Here is a 17,859-nt window from a genome sequence, read left to right as displayed (position 1 = left end):
CAATCACAGTGAGCAGACAGAAAGGTGTCACCTAAAAGGCCACCGAATATACAAACCCCCAAAAAGAGAGAGAGAGAAGGAAGACAGTCAATGACCCGTTATATTAAAAACAGATAACATTTGTTCGCTGGTGGGGTTACGTGTAGTGTGACATGAACCCAAGATCCCGGTTGAGGCCGTCCTCATGGGTGCGGAACTTGGCTATCAATTTCTGCTCGACGATTTTGCGTTGTGTGTCTCGAAGGCCACCTTGGAGTATGCTTACCCGAAGGTCGGTGGCTGAATGTCCATGACTGCTGAAGTGTTCCCCGACAGGGAGAGAACCCTCCTGTTTGGCGATTGTTGCGCGGTGTCCGTTCATCCGTTGTCGCAGCGTCTGCATGGTCTCGCCAATGTACCATGCTCTGGGGCATCCTTTCCTGCAACGTATGAGGTAGACAACGTTGGCCGAGTCACAGGAGTATGAACCGTGCACCTGGTGGGTGGTGTCCTCTCGTGTGATGGTGGTATCTGTGTCGATGATCTGGCATGTCTTGCAGAGGTTACCGTGGCAGGGTTGTGTGGTGTCGTGGACGCTGTTCTCCTGAAAGCTGGGTAATTTGCTGCGAACAATGGTTTGTTTGAGGTTGGGTGGCTGTTTAAAGGCGTGATGTGGAGATGCCGGTGATGGACTGGGGTTGACAACTGACAATTCATTTCGAGGATTTCATTTCCACATCGTTCACCTGAGGAAGGAGGAAGCCTCCGAAAGCTTGTGAATTTAAAATAAAATTGCTGGACTATAACTTGGTGTTGTAAAATTGTTTACAATTGTTTAAAGGCGAGTAGTGGAGGTGTTCGTCATCATTGATGACATGTTGAAGGCTGCGGAGACTCATCGATCGACAGTTCCGATGGGCCACAGCAAAAAACCGCGTAGACCTCCTCAGAAGACTAACACGGGACGCAACCAACAGAGTACCCTTCGTCGTCCAGTACTTCCCCGGAGCGGAGAAACTACGCCATGTTCTCTGCAGCCTTCAACATGTCATCAATGATGACGAACACCTCGCTATGGCCATCCCCACACCTCCACTACTCGCCTTTAAACAGCCACCCAACCTCAAACAAACCATCGTTCGCAGCAAATTACCCAGCTTTCAGGAGAACAGCGTCCACGACACCACACAACCCTGCCACGGTAACCTCTGCAAGACATGCCAGATCATCGACACAGATACCACCATCACACGAGAGGACACCACCCACCAGGTGCACGGTTCATACTCCTGTGACTCGGCCAACGTTGTCTACCTCATACGTTGCAGGAAAGGATGCCCCAGAGCATGGTACATTGGCGAGACCATGCGGACGCTGCGACAACGGATGAACGGACACCGCGCAACAATCGCCAAACAGGAGGGTTCTCTCCCTGTCGGGGAACACTTCAGCAGTCATGGACATTCAGCCACCGACCTTCGGGTAAGCATACTCCAAGGTGGCCTTCGAGACACACAACGCAAAATCGTCGAGCAGAAATTGATAGCCAAGTTCCGCACCCATGAGGACGGCCTCAACCGGGATCTTGGGTTCATGTCACACTACACGTAACCCCACCAGCGAACAAATGTAATCTGTTTTTAATATAACGGGTCATTGACTGTCTTCCTTCTCTCTCTCTCTCGCTCTCTCTCTTTTTTTTGGGGGGGTTTGTATATTCGGTGGCCTTTTAGGTGACACCTTTCTGTCTGCTCACTGTGACTGCCTTAGCAACGGGCAGTAATCACCAGGCATTGTTCTGTGATTTTCAAATGCGAAGGATTCGAAAATGTCATTTCCACACCGTTCACCTGAGGAAGGAGGAAGCCTCCGAAAGCTTGTGGAATTTAAAATAAATTTGTTGGACTATAACTTGGTGTTGTAAAATTGTTTACAAGTGATTCATAAAGGCAGTGGTGTTGTCTGAAGGAGCTCGCCGGGAGTTGTGGGTGCAATCAACGGATGCCCTGAACTTGGGAGAAGCTCGCAATTTATGCAAACCCCACAGCCCTATCCTGTTGCTTTTGGTTGTCCATGGGGAAAGTAATGAAAGTGCATGTGTTAGCAAACATGGCATTAGTCACCTACTTGCTGCAAACATGAACTACAGAATGACTGATGTTGCTGCAGTGACCTTGACTGCAAAAGGCAATGCTATACTAGCTGTGGCAGTTGATTGTAGGTCTTGTTGCAGGAGGTGATACATTTCTATCAGTCTCTATGAAGAAGGGCAGCCTCCTTATGCACTGCTCCACAGTGAACTGCAGATATATTGTCCTGGGCCTATATAATCTGTTGGGAGGGTAAGGATTCCTGTGAGCATGCCTCCTTCTATTTGCTTCTTCCTCCTGTTGATGTCCTCTGGCCAGAGTGAAATTGATAGAAGAACACCATGGTCGATAACCAGAGGACACAGATTTAAGGTAATTGGCAAAAGAACTAGAGATGACATGAGAAAATTTTTTTTTATGTAGCAAGTTGTTATGCACTGCCTGAAAAGGTGGTGGAAGCAGATTCAATAATAACTTTCAAAAGGGAATTGGACAAATACTTGAAAGGGAAAAATTTGTAGGGCTGTGGGACAAATTGGATAGCTCTTTCAAAGAGCTGTCACAGGCATGATGCGCTGAATGGCCTCCTTCTGTGCTGTATCATTTTTTGATTCTATGATTCTAAGAAAAAAGTGCTTTGCCAGAAGCCCCATAAGAGTTCAAAATGTTCCACAGCCACTACAAGCACTTAAAAAAGTAGCCAAAAATCATTATAAACTGACAGAAAACGGTCTCCTAAACTTTTGCAGCATTTTAAATGAGAGCAGGTGCATATTCCGTTAAATAGCACAGGAATAGCTGTCCCCTGATCTGTACTGCCCATGGTTTGTGGGCAGGTCGAGGAAGTAGCAGTGGCAATGCCGATTGACACAAAATTGGCATGGGGGGGGGTCCTGACAATGTAATTTGATCCCTATTTGCATATATTAATGAGGCCTCCATCTGTTTCTGGCAGAACTGCTGGCCACCCAAATTGGCGTTTGCCCGAAAAACAAAATGGACAACCAGTGATCAATTCTCTGCACTATTTTGGTCCGACTACCACCCCATTTTTAGGCCTAAACAAGGCGGTGGTGAGGTGTAAATTGCCCTGAATGTATCCAAGTATGCCAATCCTAACTTTTTAAAAATCAGACATATCACAAAGTAAAATAATTCATAACACACTGGAGTCTGCTAACTTTCTCTTTTGCCAATTTGCTCCCCTTCTCTCTCCCCTGAATGGCTTTCCTCATCCATAATTTTCTTGTGAAAATGCAACTCATTACATAACTATGAGCTCCCAAATTCTGACAGATGTTTTACTAAACTATCTCTTGAGTGACTTTCCATTGTACAGTGATAAACTAAATGAAGCTTAAAAAAAATTATGGAAGCTAGTTGCTAATAGATAAAAATAAAATGAGTTTCTCTTCCTGTAATGGTCTTTGTGCTCATCTTCCACTCAAATTCTTTTTGTCCATCTCTTTTTATGGTTTCCCCCACTTTCTCTTGCCTCAGTAGCTGTTTCTCTCAAAATCTTTTTCTCTCTGTCTCCCACACTTTGTGTGTCCTTTACATAAAATAAAGAAAATACAATAATCAGCACAGATTTCAAAAGGGAAGGTCACACTTGACCAACCTTATTGAATTCTTTGAAGAAGTAACAAGGATAATGCAGTGGATGTGATATACTTGGATTTTCAAAAGGCCTTGGATAAGGTATTGCATAGTAGAATCATGACTAAGGTCAGAGCATGTGGAGTTGGGGAACAAGTAGCAGGATGGATAGCAAACTGGCTACAAAACAGAAGAGAGAAGTGGTTCAAGGTGGTTACTCAGACTGGCGGAAGGTGGGAAGTGGTGTTTCACAGGGATCAGTGCTGGGACCACTGTTGTTCACTATTTATATAAATGATTTGGACTTGGGAATCGGAAGTATGATTTCAAAATTTGCGGTTGACACTAAATTGGGGGGGGGGGGGGGCGGTGGTATAGTTAATACTGAGGAAAACTTTGATAAAATAAATAAAGACGTTAACAAACTTGTAGAATGGGCGTGTAAATGGCAAATTAATTTTAATATAGATAAGTGCAAGGTGATGGATTTTGGTAGGAGGAATGAGGCCTACTCGTTGGAAAATAAGAGTCTAAATGAGATAGAGGAACAAAGGGATCTGGAGGTACAGATTGACAAATCATTAAAAGTACCAATGCAGGTTAACAAAGCCATAAAAATTCAAACAAAGCACTGGGGTTCACTTCTAAAGGAATAGAATTCAAAAGCAGAGAAATTATGTTAAGAACATAAGAAATAGGAGCAGGGGTAGGCCATACGACCCCTCGAGCCTGCTCCGCCATTCAATCAAATCATGGCTGATCTTCAACCTCAACTCCACTTTCCTGCCCGATCCCCATATCCCTTGATTCCCCTAGAGTCCAAAAATCTATCTATCTCAGCCTTGAATATAGTCAACGACTCAGCATACACAACCCTCTGGGGTAGAGAATTCCAAAGGTTCACAACCCTCAGTAAAGAAATTCTTCCTCATCTCAGTCTTAAATGGCCGACCCCTTATCCTGATACTATGCCCCCTAGTTCTAGACTCTCCAGCCAGGGGAAACAACCTCTCAGCATCTACCCTGTCAAGCCTCCTCAGAATCTTATATGTTTCAATGAGATCACCTCATATTCTTCTAAACTCCAGAGAGTATAGGCCATTCTACTCAATCTCTCCTCACAGGACAATCCTCTCATCCCAGGAATCAATCTAGTTAAACATAAACAACCTTGGTTAGACCACACTTGGAGTACTGTGAACAGTTCTGGTCTCCATAGTATAAAAAGGATATAGAAGCATTGGAGAAGGTGCAAAAAAGATTTACAAGGATGGTACCAGAATGGAGAGGTTACTGTCAGGAAAGACTGAACAGGCTGGAGCTCTTTTCGCTATAAAGAAAAGGCTGAGAGGTGACCTGATAGGGTAAATGTAGATAAGATGTTTCCATTTGATAGGGTGAGATGACTGCAAATTTCACTTTAGAATGTCCGTTCACTAGCAAAGGCCTTCGTCATCCACAACCTTATTTTGGATAATTGAATTGACATCCTGGGTTTGACTGGAACTTGGCTTATGGGTGGCGATACCTTGCTCCTTACCGAAGGCTTGCGACTTGCACTGATGGCGGTACGGCCCTCATCACCAAGCCACACTTTAGCCTCTCTCCCGACTCTTCTGGCACCTTCTCTTTTGAGCACCTCAATCTGTACTACCCATCTTGCCTCTCCTTTAAAATCCTCATTGTCTGCTGCCTTTCCTAGCCCCACGCCGAGATATCCTCCATTCTTTACTCCCTCAGCTTCTGCACTAAACTCTTCATCCTCGGTGACTTCATACAAAGATACATACGCAGACGTTGAGGAAACATTTTTTTACGCAGTGAGTTGTAATGATCTGGAATGCACTGCCTGAAAGGATGGTGGAAGCAGATTCAATGGTAACTTTCAAAAAGGACCTGGATAAATACTTGAAGGGAAAAAAAATTACAGTGCTATGGGGAAAGAGCAGGGGAATGGGACTAATCACCTGACAAAGGAGCAAAGCTCTGAAAGCTTGTGATTTCAAGTAAAGCTGTTGGACTATAACGTGGTGTTGTGCGACTCCTTACATTTGTCCACCCCAGTCCATCACCGGCATCTCCACATCACGGATTAACATGGGTAGAGATGCAATTATTAACCCAAGTGTGTTTCAACCATATTAATTCAGTTCCCGCCCTTGGACACAGTAATTTCTCTGATGGCGTCAAAAGCACTCATTGTTTATGCAAAATATTTTTTAAAATAGAAGAAAAAGATAAAAAGATGTATTAAAGTTAATTATAATTCTTTGCAATTAAGATTTTAAAGCAGTACTGATGGTGAAACCTCCTTATTGAAGTTTACATATACTACAAGGTGCCAAGAACACACATACATCAAAAGGTTTGGCTAATATAAAGTCTTACCTCACGTTCTTCCTCTTGTTCTTTTCGAAGCTGTTCTTGACGCACCTGCTCTGCTATTTCTCTTTCCTGTGCTTCTCTCTGATTTATAAAAACAAATAACCTTGGAATTTAAACACATTAAATTAAAAGCAATTTAACATGTCACTTAAAAAAAACAGTATAGTTCAAGAATAGTGTTTTCTCTTTTCAAATTTCATTTTGGATTTGATAGACCACAAAGGCACAGAAATTCCTTGATAACACTTAATTTACTTAATGTGTGTACATTTCTACTACAAAAAGATAAAGTGTCCTCTTGGTTGCACCTTTTGTTTGAAAGAAGTGCCGGAAAAATCCTGAAGCTGAAACAGTAGAGAGCAGCTTTCACTCAAGTCAAACCAACTATTTACCTTTACCATGCCATGAACAATTTACTTTGTTTGGATGGCAACCAGTTTGCCAACATTACAGACAAGTTAACTCTTGTTGCAGGAACTTTTACAGGTTGGCAGCCATGTCAATCTTCTGGCACTTGAGTGGCACTTTGAAAAAATCCTTTGGAGTTAGTGTTCAGTCAGAAACCAATTTTTCCAGTGTGGGTACCTCCTTCAAAATGAATGGTAGAATTTGGGAGATTGAGGAAAACAAATAAGTAAACTATTTTTAAAGTTAGAATAGGGCACACAGGGGCATCAAGAAGGGATAACATATCATGGTCACAGTCACACAGAATCCCTTTGATCAAGGCAGTCTGAGTACAGTGGAAAGGATGGAAGCCAGATTAAAGGGATTCATACAGGGAGTGAAGAGAGAGGTGGGCATAGAGTGGAATGGAGATGCTGCTTTCCAGAACCTGAGAGGAAAGGGAGGTTGGAGATAGTGTGGTAGCTAGAGAGGACACAGGGGTTCAAGTGTTGTCATTGTACAGGGTTAATAACAGAAGTTAAGATCCAAGTAGCTTTATTACTGCAATATTTGGGTTTATTTCAGTGTTAGCCCAGGAAGACTGGAATATGGCTGAACCTGCCAGTAGTTTAAGGGTTCATGACCCTGAAGTCTTTTTAATATTCCTCTGTAATATCTTCTTCAGTAATTGGAACACAATAAATCTAAGTTGCTGCACCATTCGCTGCTTTGATTGAATTGTGAAATAAACAATAACTGACTAAAGCTGCAAAGATTTCAACACATTCTTGGATCAAGAACACTAAATCACTTAAGCCATATGCTCAATGCACAAACATTAAAATGCTTGTCCCAAAACCCACAGTAATCAGTTAAACTAGGATCAAAATGAAGGTGTTTTTCTGTTTGGATTTAAATAATGAACAAAATTGGAACATTTCAAATTTTTTGATTCAAGATCACTCTTCATATCTGTTTCTGCAACCAGTAAAAACTGAGGTAGAAAAACCATTAAAATGGAAAATTCTGAAAATATCAGAGCAGTCTTTTAAAAAGAAATATGGTGTTTATTTTTAGTTAATGTATTTTTCAATAAAATGTTTCAAAGCATATGCTGACAAATGTGAAATCAGTCTAAAAAGAAGCAATTTTGTAAAAAATTGTATCTGAGCACTCTGTCTGAAAGTCTGATGGTCTGCTACTAGAAATATTGAGCTACATCTCTCCTAGTGGAATTAAGATTGCTCCACCATGGAGGTCAATTTGACATCATTTAAAATTTTTAATTTGAAGATCTTATATCCAGTTGAAATATAATCCAATCAGATACCATTAAAATGGATAATGAACAGGCGTGAACAAACCTTAGCTCGATCTGCTTCTAGAGAAACTCTGTACGCCTCATCTTGTTCTCGTTTCACCCTTTCTCTTGCTTCACGTTCATCCTTATAAAAGTAACAAGTTCAACAAAATTAGTTGGTAACCAAAGGCCTACTTTGCTAAAATGCATTATTTGGTACTATGGGCCTGCCCGGTACTGAGATTTTTGACCAGTTAATCTCTGTTTGCTGTCAGAAAGTATTAAATGATTAGAAATATTGAGGAACAAAGACAACGTAATATATTGTAGCAGATCCACCACTAATTGACATGACTAAAATAACACAGATTTTCTCTGGCAAAGTGGCAAATCAAATTCAATCCGGAGAAGTATGAGGTAATGCATTTGGGGACAGCAAACAAGGCAAGGGAGTACACAATAAATGGGAGGATACTGAAAGGTGTAGAGGAAGTGAGGGACCTTGGAGTACATGTCCACAGATCCTTGAAGGCAGCAGGACAGGTAGATAAGGTGGTTAAGGCGGCATATGGAATGCTTTCCTTTATAGCCGAGGCATAGAATATAAGAGCAGGGAGATTATGCTGGAACTGTATAAAACACTAGCTAGGCCACAGCTTCAGTACTGTGTACAGTTCTGGTCACCACATTACAGGAAGGATGTAATTGCACTGGAGAGGGTACAGAGGAGATTTACGAGGATGTTGCCAGGACTGGAGAATTTTAGCTATGAGGAAAGATTGGACAGGCTGGGGTTGTTCTCTTTGGAGGGGTGATTTTATTGAGGTATATAAAATTATGAGGGGCCTAGATAGAGGGACTAGGAAGGACCTATTTCCCTTAGCAGAGGGGTCAATAACCAGGGGGCATAGATTTAAAGTAATTGGTAGAAGGATTAGAGGGGAGCTGAGGAAAAATATTTTCAGCGGGTGGTAGGAGTCTGGAACTCACTGCCTGAAAGGGTGGTAGAGGCAGAAACCCTCAACTCATTTAAAAAGTACCTGGATGTGCACCTGAAGTGCCATAACCTACAAGGCTACGGGCCAAGAGCTGGATAGTGGGATTAGGCTGGGTGGCTCATTTTCGGCCAGCGTGGACACGATGGGCCGAATGGCCTCCTTCTGTGCCGTAATTTTTGTATGATTCTATGAAATTGTTGTGTTATCTCAGTCGTAGATTCAATTAATGGCCTTAATGGTTCACTGGAATGATAAACTGTAAAAAAAACCTACAGGATTCCATTAAAACAAAATGGTTGGCAGTGAAAAGCAAATTAAAGACATTTTAGATTTCTTTTGAAGTGTAAATGTTTCTTATGGTATGGTAGCATTCCAACTAAAACGTAACTGTGTGTTCCACATCTTATCTGCAACAATCTGACAAATGGTGGTTTTCCATTACAGTGTAAAATACGGATGATGACCTTTTGGGTACATCAATCCTGCTCCCCCCATGACCATCTACAATTTACCACATCCACTTAAGCTCATGAGGGAGATGACCAACCGCAAAGAAAGTGGTTTAGGGATGAAGCTCTCCCCAATCCTGAAGATACTGAGCATGATTACTGATTCAATAAAGTTCAGTCGTCATCTGCTGTGCAGGTGCCAAGTCAAAGGTAGTACAATTTCAAATGAAAACAATTCCATGACTCATTCTTGGCCTTGTTCTACTGCAAAATGGACTGTTGTCCTTTTTCTTTTGTTCATAGAACTGGAGGATTGTAGCTCCGGCCAAGCATGAAAAGGAATTTGCATTGGAAGACAAATTACCCCACCTTTTACTGACTATAATTAATTTAAAAAGGTAGTTTAAAAGTAAACACTTCATTTTTTTTGTCCAATGCTCTTAAAGAAGCTGGAAGTTCATGATCCCTTATATTGCTTTAATGTATGTTTTAATTGGATGCAAAGGAGTAAAATTATTTTAGTCCCCTGGTTTGCAACAATCATATTTTTCTCATCCATTTCCAGTACACAGAAGGGTTAGTACAAGCATTCTCAACAGAAAAAGAGTAAATATAGGACTTGTGTACGTGGAACCATAGACCACAAACTGCAGTAACCAGGGAACTCCTGATTTCTGCTCTTTTAGGGCAGTGGTTCAAAATTTTCTTAACTTTTAAAAAATAGAAACCTGAAACCTGCAGCCGAGGTGCAGTAGTTTGCAGCCAGGCCCTCTCAGGCTCGAGCACCCATGAGTTGCTGGCCACGAGTATCTCAAGGTTACCAACATGAACAACAGCAGCCTTGCACCAGATTTGCTGAGACCTAGTAGTAGAAGACTTAGGAAATCTTCTTATAAGAAAGGTACTATGGGTTGACACTTGAGAACTAAATTTAAGGCAATTAGTGTGTTGGGAATTAAATTCAACACTTTAATCACATTTGGCCTGTAGTGTGGTTTTATAGCAGCTTCTGAGTCAGCACTGTCAATGTGTCATATATATATAATATATTAAAAAAAAGTTAGCTGAATGGTTTCAAAGTTCTTTAATGCAGAATTAAGGGAGTGATGAAGGATGCAACAAAGACCATTAACGCAGAGGGGCTTTGTGTATGTTTTCAGGGCAGGGGAATGAGCAGGTAAACCAGAATCGCTGTGCAATTAACTCATCCCTCACATCTCTTGCTGCAAGGTGTTGAGGTGGCTCTCCTCCTTCTGCTTCCTCACTTTACCCGGCTTTCCTCATCCAATGAGGACTGCTGCCGCTGCTGTGCCTACTTCAAATGCAGGCCTCTCCGTATATGAGGATGCAGCACATCACCGTGATACAGCTGACTCTTTGTGGGGCGTATTGTTGGGAGTCCCCAGACCTGTCCAGACACCTGAACCTCTGCTTCAGCAGTCCTATGTTGTGCTCAATAATCATCCTGGTGGTCCCATGATAAGGGGTCAGCCATTCAGAACAGAGATGAGGAGAACTTTCTTCACTCAGAGGGTTGTGAATATTTGGAATTCTCTACCCCAGAGGGCTGTGGCTGCTCAGTCGTTGAGTATATTCAAGGCTGAGATCGATAGATTTTTGGACTCTAGGGGAATCAAGAAATATGGGGATCGGGCAGGAAAGTGGAGTTGACGTCGAAGATCAGCCATGATCTGATAGAATGGTGGAGCAGGCTCGAGGGGCTGTATGGCCAACTCATGCTCCTATTTCTTATGTTCTTATTACACTTGTGTTACTCAGGTGTGGTGGGGGTGCAGAGGAGTGTCATGGGTCAATGTACATAGGGGGTAACCCTTGTCCTCCAGCAGCCACCCTGTCATGTTGGTAGAAGGGTCGAATTTGGATGATGGTTGAGTTTCGCAGGATAAAAGCAGCTGCCTGGGTACCTTGCACAATCCTGTTTCTGTGATCGGATACTAGCTGGACATTATTGGAGTGCCTTTCCTATTCACGAATGATGCTGGCTGGTGTTCTGGTACTCTGATGGTAACATGTGCAATCAGTGATGTCCTAGACACGAAAGAAGCCACCCATTACCGCAAATCCCTGAGCTCTCTCCAGTTGACAGTTGAGGTCAATGGGGAAGTTGATGTACTGGTAAGCCCTGGCGAACAGGACATCAGAGATATCCCTGTAGCAGATTGGAAGGAGCCAGCGGCAAAGAATTTAAAGGCTGTGGTGATTTTGACAGCAAAGCATGGCTCTGTGGTCCACCAGGCAGCGGGTCCTGTTGCAGGAGGCTGCAGAGGTCTCCAACTGCCTGCCTGGAGAAGGGCAGCCTCCTGATGCACTGTTCCAGATGGATCAAAGAAACTGACTCTTGGCTTGTACATCCTATGTGCTGGGTATTGCCCTCTACGAGCAGCCCCCTTCACCTGCTGTCTTCTATGGGTTCTGTGGGAGAACTTTCACCACACCGACTGCAGCAGTTCAAGGCGGCGGCTCACCACCACCTTCTCATGGGCAATTAGGGATGGGCAATAAATGCTGGCCTTGCCAGCGACACCCACATCCCATGAACAAATAAAAAAAACAGGCCCAGCTGCTGCTCATGCTGGTTGCTGAGGCTGCTGCTCCTATTCCTCCATCCAAATGAAACTGGCAATAATAGCACCCATGATAAGCTGATAGAGCTTACGGAGGGTAAGTAAGGCAAAAAAAAATAAGCGATCTGGAAGTTGGAAATTCTCCTCGCAAACGAAGCAGCTCAATGGCACACTGACCCTATGATTCAATTACCTGTAGCTGAGTGCCCCTTTAAATGCAGCTCCAGTGGCTCGGAAACCAATCTCACTATGTTTTACTGGTGGGTTGGACTCCGTGGAGTCTCCAAGGATCTATTCATGGCCCCCTCCTCTTTCTCATCAACTTGCTGGTTCCTTGGTGACATCATCTGAAGACATGGGGTCATCTTTCACGACATGCTGATGATATCCAGTTCTACCTCTCTTAACCCTGCCACTGTCTCTGTGCTGTCAGGCTATTTGCCAGACATCCTGTCTTGGATGAGCCACCAACTCCGTACACTTGTCCCAGATTCCATCGCCCTCCCTGGTCAAGGTATCAGGTTGAACCAGCGTCCTATTTGATCCCAAGCTGAGCTTCCTACACCATATCCTCTCCTTCACTAAGATTGCCTATTTCCACCTTTGCTACATCACCTAGCTCTGCCGTTGCCTCAGCCCATCTGCTGCCGAAACACACACTCATCCATGCCTTTGTTACCTCTAGTCGACTATTACCAAATCCATGCTCATCTTTCCATCTACTTCTTGTTTTAACCTCGGTTTCCATCCTACCATAGCACTGAAAGGACTCTAATCAAAATCACTAATGACATCCTGTGACTGTGGTGCACTATCCCTCATTCTTCTCGACTTCTCTGCAGCCTTTGGCACGGTTGACCATACCATCCCCTCCTCCAACGCCTCTCCTCTGTTACCCAACTGAGTGGGACTGCCCTCATCTAGTTCCACTCTTGCCTATCCATTTGTAGCCAGAGAATCTCCAGCAATGGCTTCTCTTCTCGCCTCTGCACCGTTACCTCCGGAGTCTCTCAAGGATCTATCCTTGGCCCTCTCCTATATCACATCTACAAGCTGGCCCTCGGCGACATCATCCGAAGACATGTCGTCAGGTACCACATGTCCATTGTCGATAATATCCAGTTCTACCTTAACACCACCTCCTGACCGGCCCACAGCCTCTGTGTTGTCAGTCTGTTTGTCTGACAGTCAGTCCTGAAAGAGCTGCAATTTCCTCCAATTAAGCATTGGGAAGACGGTAGCCATTGCCTTCGGCCCTTGCCACAAACTCCATCCCCCTCCCTGGCCACTGTCTCAGGCTAAACCAGATTGTTTGCAACCTTGGCATCCTCTCTGACCCCGAACTGAGCTTCCAACCCCATATCCTCTCCATCACAAAAACTGCCGACTCCCACCTCCATAACATCGCCTGACTCCACCTCTGCCTCAGCTTATCTGATGTCTCCACCTCTCTCTGCTGCTTTAAGACCCTCCTTAAAACTTACCTTTTGCACTAAGCTTTTAGTTACCCGTCCTAATATCACTAATTTTTGTCTTATGCTCCTGTGAAGAACCTTGGGATGTTTTCCTATGTTAAAGGTGCTACATAAATGCAAGTTATTGTATGTCAATTTTTAAGTACCATTACAGACCAATAAAGTAATGAGAAAATGTTCAACAGCCGATTTCTGACCTAAATGACTTTTAAAAAAGATACCATTTATGATAACTTCATCACTTAATGATAATATTCCTAAGTTTGAATGCAAAACTCCTTTTCAACTGTTGGTTATTTAGTTTCTAAAGATATTTGCAGCTTATATAGGTTGAAGGAATTAGAAATGTAGTCTAAAGTTTAGCATTCTATAACCTTTAAAGTGATTTATCCGCACTGAGAAATCACCTGACATTTAGCTCACTGCTTTTTGTAATAGCTTTTGTGTAAGATCAACTTTTGTTCCTTAAGAAAATTAACCATTAAAAGATTAATACATTATTTGCTTTTCCTGTTTAAAGCAATACCAGACATGCTACATTGTAATGGAATAGGTATACTTCAACAGTTAAACATATTGAAACTTGTTCACTAATCTCATTATACATCTTAAGTATGTAATTTTCCATCCTCTTTTCATTCATTTAATACGTATCTTCCACAAGTAACCAAAGTGTACAAATGAGTGCTTAGTCAAGAGATACTGGTGCACAAATTGCTTTCACATTTTAGTGCCAAAAGTGGAATTTAAACAATTACATAAATCACAAAACCTTCTGTCAAAGACTGCAGAAAACAGAATACAATTTGTCTATACTAACCCCAGCCAATTTTAAAATTCATCCAAACTGCAAAGGAAAAAAAAAGGATAGGAACAGGAATTTTCAATGTATAGCTCCAATAAGCCATAATGCAGACCATAAACAGACAAGACATAGGACATTTTTCATGGCTGTGCTGAGTAAGAATGAGCCTAAATGTTACCATTAGTTTCTGGTTTCATATGAACAGGAATTATAGTTTAATTCCATTAAAAAAAAAGCCTAATAGGTTATCAAGAAATAGCTTAATACATAAATTAAAATAGTGGCTAACCTCGATATAGAAAACTAAAATAAGAAACACTTGTAAACTGCAATAAAGAAAACATTTTCCTGGCCTAAACTAGAAATACCATGAACTAAAATTTCAGTTCTTAGAAGAGGATAGAACAAAATAAAAAGATGCAAAATAATAAAAGTCAGCATCAGTGGAGGTACAGCTAAGCTTTAACATCCATTATAAATCACAAAGATATTAGCTGGTCAGATCACTTAGTCCTGACGCACATACTTTTTAATTATGCTGAAAGCAAACCTTGTAAACAATATTTGCAAATAGCACAGGCTGTCACATTTCCAAGTAAACAGCTTTAATTTTCTTTTCATGGGGATTGTGTGTTTTACAGGAATGCAATCTTAATAGGTTTACAATACCTACCTCTTGGCCAAGAGATTACAGAAGTTGCTTGACGTGCCATTGTGTGAAAGCACTGTTTCAAAATGTAACTTTTCATGCTACTCAATAACTCAATGTGAGTTTGTGGGTTAATGATGCAATTTAGCTTTATTTTTAAGTGTACAGAACATTATTTTTGTATATTTTACCCCTGATTTTAAATTATTTCACCCTTCCCTCAGAACAACCACCACTTCCCCTATTGAGAAGACAGGTTACCTGCCAAAATGATTCTGATTTGCAGCTAGAAGATGTGGACCAACAACTTGTGTTGAGGCGCTCTCATTCTCTCGACAGAAATCTGTGCAATATTCCAAGGGGGTTATTTTCATCATCACCACTTGGGTCGTAAACTGGCCGCGTGGATTACTCACCCGTTATGGAACCTACCTGATTTCCATTGAAATCAACAGAAATGAAAATTGGTTTGTTCCATAATGGACGCAAAGGGGGAATACTCTGAGAAATAGGTGTTCCAGTTAGTGAGGGTACACAATACTCCGAATGAATTGACTGTGTCTCATGAACTGAAATTAAAAACTGAATAACTGAATTCTGCATAATTTATGAACGGCTCTAGCCAAAGTAATGAATGATATTGTCTTGCTTGTGACCGTGGTGCATTATCCCTTCACTACTTCTCTGCAGCTTTTGACACAGTTGACCACTCCGTCCTCTTCACTGCTTCCAACTCGGTGGGATTGTCCTCACTAGATTCCGCTCTCATCTCTATGATCATAGCTGGAGCATTTCTACCAATGGCTTCTCTTCCTACCCCAGACCATTACAAGATTTCCACAAAGATCCATCCTTGGCCCCATTTCTTTCCTTGTCTACATGCTGACCCATGGCAACATCATCTGTATACATGGAGTGAGCTTTCACATCAATGCTGACAACACCCAGATCTACCTTTCCACCAGCTCACAGCTCCTCCACAGCCACTGCACTGTCAAATGTCTCACATTGAGTCTTGGATGAGATGTAATTTCCTCCAGCTGAACATTGGGAAGACCAAAGTCACTGTCTTCAACCTGTGCCACAAATCCTTGCCATTGACTCCATCCCCCACTCCAGCCACAGTCTCAGGCTAAAGCAGACCGAATGCAATCTCGGCATTCTGTTCCATCCTGACCCCATATCCTCTCCATCAAAGACTGCCTGCTTCCACTTCTGTAACATCACTCGCTTCTGACCCTATCTCAGTCCGTCTGCCGTTGAAACCCTCATTGATGTCTTTGTCACTTTCAGTGTCAACTGTTCCACTGCTTTCCTGGCTAGCCTCCCATTCTTCACTCCCCATAAACTTCAGCTCTGCTGCCAATATCCTATCCTGCAACATATCCCACTCCCCAGTCATCGTTGTCCTTGCTGACCTGTGTTGGCTCCCAGTCCCCAACACCTCAAATTTAAAATTCTCATCCTCGTGTTTAAATCCCTTCATGGCCTTGCTCCTCCAAATCTCTGTAACCTCCTCCAGCCTTACAACACCCTCTCCCCCACCATATGTTATGTTACTCTGACTATGGCTTTTTGTGCATCCCTCCTCCCTTTACCTCACTATTGGTGGACGTGCCTTCAGCTATCCAGTACTCATTTTCAGTAATTCCCTCCCTCACCTCCTTTAAAGCCCTCCTTAAAACCCACCTCTTTGACCAAGCATATGGTCACCTCACTTAATATCTCCTCCTTTATCTTGGCACCCAATTTTGTCTGATCACATCTCTGAAACAATTGGGATGATTTTCCATGTAAAATGCACTATATAAATGCAAGTTGTTGTTGCAGACTGGGGAAACAGACACATTTCTAATCTCTGATGGCGGACACATCAAAGGAGGTGCTTGGGAGGAAGACTATGTATCAATGTTAATACTTGCAAAATGAAATACTCCTTTTGGTATATGTGTCAGCCTTAGCTCAGTGGTAGCACTCTCATCCCAGCGTCAAAAGGTCAAGGGTTCAAGCCCCACTCTAGAGATTTGAGCACATAATCCAGGCTGACAACTCAGTGCAGTGCTGAGGGAATGATGCACTATTGGAGATGCTATCTTTTGGATGAGCCATTAAACAGAGGCCCTGTCTACCCTCTCAGGTGGACATAAAAAAAATCCCATGGACTATTTGAAGAAAAGGAGAGCAGTTCCGGCCAATATTATCCCTCAACCAACACCAATAAAACGCTGGTTGTGGGACTCTGCTGTGCACAAATTGGCTGCCGTGTTTTCCTACAATACAACAGTGACTACATTTCAAAAATACTTCAATGGCAGCAAAGTGCTTTCGGACGTCTTGAGGTCATGAATGGCATTTTATAAGTGCAAGTCCTTTCCTTTATTAAAAACACTGCCCTGACTGATAAACAAAATGAGCTAAAGTTAGTGAAGTTAAACTTGGTGAGGTCAACAAAGAAATTGTGTCCCTCAAGTGTGACATTGCAATTGGAGGTCAACAAAAGACTTTCAGTCAAGTCTTGCAGTGCAAGCAACATGTTCAGAAGTGGATGTGTTAATCTCTTGTGGACTGATTTTAACCTTATTGCTGTAAGTACTGTACTGAAAATTTCTTGTTGTGTCTTAAAGCTATTGTGTATTATCTTACTTGTATATAAATCTATTAGTTTTGCCTGAACATTATGGTCTGACATGGTGAAAATAACAGAAAGTAGGCATCCCAGATAATTTCTGGCACATGAAATCATTGTTCAGGGGTAACTGTTTGTCCTATAGCATGTTATCTTACTCATAACATACATAAAAATACAAGTTTTTGTTCATAGGAGACTTGCATTTTGTTTTGTACCATGAACACAAAACAAAAAAATTTGGGAGAAAGCCTGAATCTTAACATGCTTTTCTATTGGTGGGACAGATTAGATGAAGCTCTACACTGTACTTGGATGTATTTTGCATTAATTGCAAGTGTCTTATGCCAGTATCATCTGGATTTGTGTCACAGTTGTGACCAGCAGATATTTATGAAAATAATTAGGGGTGTACAAAGATATGAAATAGTAACAAGCTCCAATACACCCATGATTTTGGGATAATATCTACACCACGATAATGTTAGACACTATGTACAGGATATAATTTTCACAAGAGATGCATATATAA

General features: G+C 42.2%; 1 protein-coding gene across 2 annotated transcripts in view; it reads right to left on the bottom strand.

Annotated features, from left to right (window-relative positions):
- faf1 (Fas (TNFRSF6) associated factor 1) overlaps positions 1-17,859 on the bottom strand; it is a 292,563-nt gene that overhangs the window by 39,092 nt on the left and 235,612 nt on the right. For both annotated transcript variants that reach the window (XR_010963860.1, XM_067990236.1), the window contains exons 16-17: positions 7,805-7,885; positions 6,057-6,134 (exon numbers count right to left, since the gene is read on the bottom strand). Coding sequence is in view for 1 of the 2 variants with exons in the window: in XM_067990236.1 (XP_067846337.1) it covers positions 6,057-6,134; positions 7,805-7,885 (159 nt within the window). In the remaining variant the exon portion in view is untranslated. The remainder of the gene's footprint in view (positions 1-6,056; positions 6,135-7,804; positions 7,886-17,859) is intronic.

Source organism: Heptranchias perlo, chromosome 9, assembly GCF_035084215.1.
Source record: "Heptranchias perlo isolate sHepPer1 chromosome 9, sHepPer1.hap1, whole genome shotgun sequence".
NCBI lineage: Eukaryota > Metazoa > Chordata > Chondrichthyes > Hexanchiformes > Hexanchidae > Heptranchias > Heptranchias perlo.
The sequence above is the reverse complement of the archived record's forward strand: the minus strand, read 5'-3'. Positions and strand labels throughout refer to the sequence as shown.